This window comes from Cucurbita maxima, unplaced genomic scaffold (genome assembly GCF_002738345.1).
Source record: "Cucurbita maxima cultivar Rimu unplaced genomic scaffold, Cmax_1.0 Cma_Scf00018, whole genome shotgun sequence".
Lineage (NCBI taxonomy): Eukaryota > Viridiplantae > Streptophyta > Magnoliopsida > Cucurbitales > Cucurbitaceae > Cucurbita > Cucurbita maxima.
In genome coordinates, this window is record NW_019272034.1 from 843,437 (window position 1) to 845,594 (window position 2,158).

Sequence of the window (2,158 nt, forward strand, 5' to 3'; positions counted from 1 at the left end):
TTTTTTTTTTTTTTTTTTTTTTTTTTTTTTTTTTTTTTTTTTTTTTTTTTTTTTTTTTTTTTTTTTGTTCTTGTTCTTTTTTAGTAAGAAACATGCACTTTCTATAACAAGAATGAAAAGTACAAAACGGAAGGGGCCATGGAGTTACATATGATAAAAAGTTGGATTTTATTTTATCACACTACATATGATAAAAAAGTCTAATTTTCCTCCTCACCTTAGAGGACTTGAGAAGTGCACGTGCAAGGCAAAGAAGCTGTCGTTGCCCAGCAGAAAACGATAACCCAGATTCCTTAACATGAAAATCTAATCCTCCAGCTGCTTCAATTTCCCTCTTGATATAACATCTTTCAAGAGCTTCCAAAATTTTTTGATCGTCATACAAGTGGAACGGATCCAGATTTTCCCTGCGCATTAGGAAGAAATATAAAGACAACCGAACTAAATAAGTCAGAAATTTCAGAGTAAAACTTCTAAAGGAATTGTTCAATCTATTTCAAATAGGAATAACTGTTAACTGATTAAATTAAATTGAAGAAAAAAACATAAACAATATTTAGGACGAAAGCATTTCATTTAAGCACCTTAATGTTCCTTCAAACAAAAATGGAGTCTGAGGAACAACAGCAAAGCGCGTGCGTAGATCTCTAACAGGAACTTCAGCAATATCTATCCCATCCACCAGTATATGCCCGGCACATATTGGCATAAGGCGGAATAGAGAATTCAAGATACTAGACTTTCCAGCACCTGTTCTACCAATTATGCCTACCTATTAGAAAAAAGAGATGATATCAATAAATATAAGCAAAACACAATGCAATAGTTTAAGAATATAAACCAGGCAGCTAGGAAGCGGTAGGAACGAAACATAAACAAGATAAAATCAGAAGTTTTCATCCCAACGAGCATCCATCCCTTTATCCGTCTTTATTTTTTCACACACCTGTGCTCCTCCCAAGATTGTAAAAGAAATATCACGAAGTGCTGCTGGCAAAGATGGTTTATATCTCAAAGTAACATTTTGAAATTCAATTCTTCCTTGACATGGCCATTCTGAATCTAAGCATCGGCATCCATCCAAATCTTCTTGAGGAATGTCAATATACTAAAAAAAATGGACATAAATAAAACATAAATTACTGAATAAATATTCTTGAATTTGCACAAAGAAGAAGTTTTTTATTCATACCTGAAGAGCTCTTTCCATAGAAACCATTTCTTTCTCTGTTTCAGTAAAACTTGTCAAAAAGTTCCCCAACAAGGAAACAATTGGAGCAGCATATGAAAGTGCCAGTCCAACCTATCTAGCAAACAATGTAGATGCTAATTAGTCACTCTATTTCATAACATTGAAAAATAGAATTATAATGTTAAACCACCACCAAACTTAAAGGGTTACTCCCCTTCACTTGTGTGCCCAGAAATGACCACAAAGCCCCACAAGAGGGGGAGATGACATTACAGATTTGAACACAAAACTTAATGTTTTGGTTCATGTTAAATCACCACCGATCCAAAAGTTAATAGGTTATGAAAAACTTAATCCTATATCAATACTTCAACATATACCCTAAGAAGAGAAATAATAAAAAAAGAGGATAAGAGATGCATAATCTTTGTATATATCCACTGCAACCACTTAGTTAGATGGGCCTCACTTTAACTTTCAAGTTGCATATGCCCAAAGCGCAAAACTCAATTGGTCGCAATTACAATACAAACTCCCACTTCATTAGATGAGAATCCCCACCCTCTTCAAAAACTTTATCCCTCTTAATCTTGAGCCCAGAAATGACCTTAAAGATTGAATTATATGCTTGACACTGCACTACGAGTTAACATCATCTTGTCCATTGACCAAATTTTAGGTTTTAAATAAATAAGAAAGTCAGATCATACCAGGCCTGGTGTACCAAAGTTTATTGAGAGATTTCCTAGAGATCCAATAACAGCCGTAACCGCAATAAACGAGATGATAGAACCTGCTAATAACTGAAAGTAAAAGCTAATTACTACAACAATAAAAAAAGATCCCAACTACTTTCACCCATACCCTGGTCAAATAGAAAAACTGAAATCGACAAAACATAAAAAAAAAAAAAAAAAAAAAAAAAAAAAAAAAAAAAAAAAAAAAAAAAAAAAAAAAAAAAAAAAA

General features: G+C 32.9%; 1 protein-coding gene across 5 annotated transcripts in view; it reads right to left on the minus strand.

Annotated features, from left to right (window-relative positions):
- Positions 1-2,158, minus strand: part of LOC111493028 (ABC transporter C family member 13) — a 24,221-nt gene that overhangs the window by 2,871 nt on the left and 19,192 nt on the right. For 4 of the 5 annotated variants that reach the window (XM_023142594.1, XM_023142593.1, XM_023142596.1 and 1 more), the window contains 5 exons: positions 1,903-1,995; positions 1,193-1,303; positions 947-1,108; positions 585-772; positions 218-407 (listed from right to left, as the gene is read on the minus strand). In XM_023142594.1, the coding sequence (XP_022998362.1) occupies positions 218-407; positions 585-772; positions 947-1,108; positions 1,193-1,303; positions 1,903-1,995 (744 nt within the window). Of the gene's footprint in view, positions 1-217; positions 408-584; positions 773-946; positions 1,109-1,192; positions 1,308-1,902; positions 1,996-2,158 lie in introns of those variants that run through there. The other variant, XM_023142597.1, reaches the window with a different exon arrangement.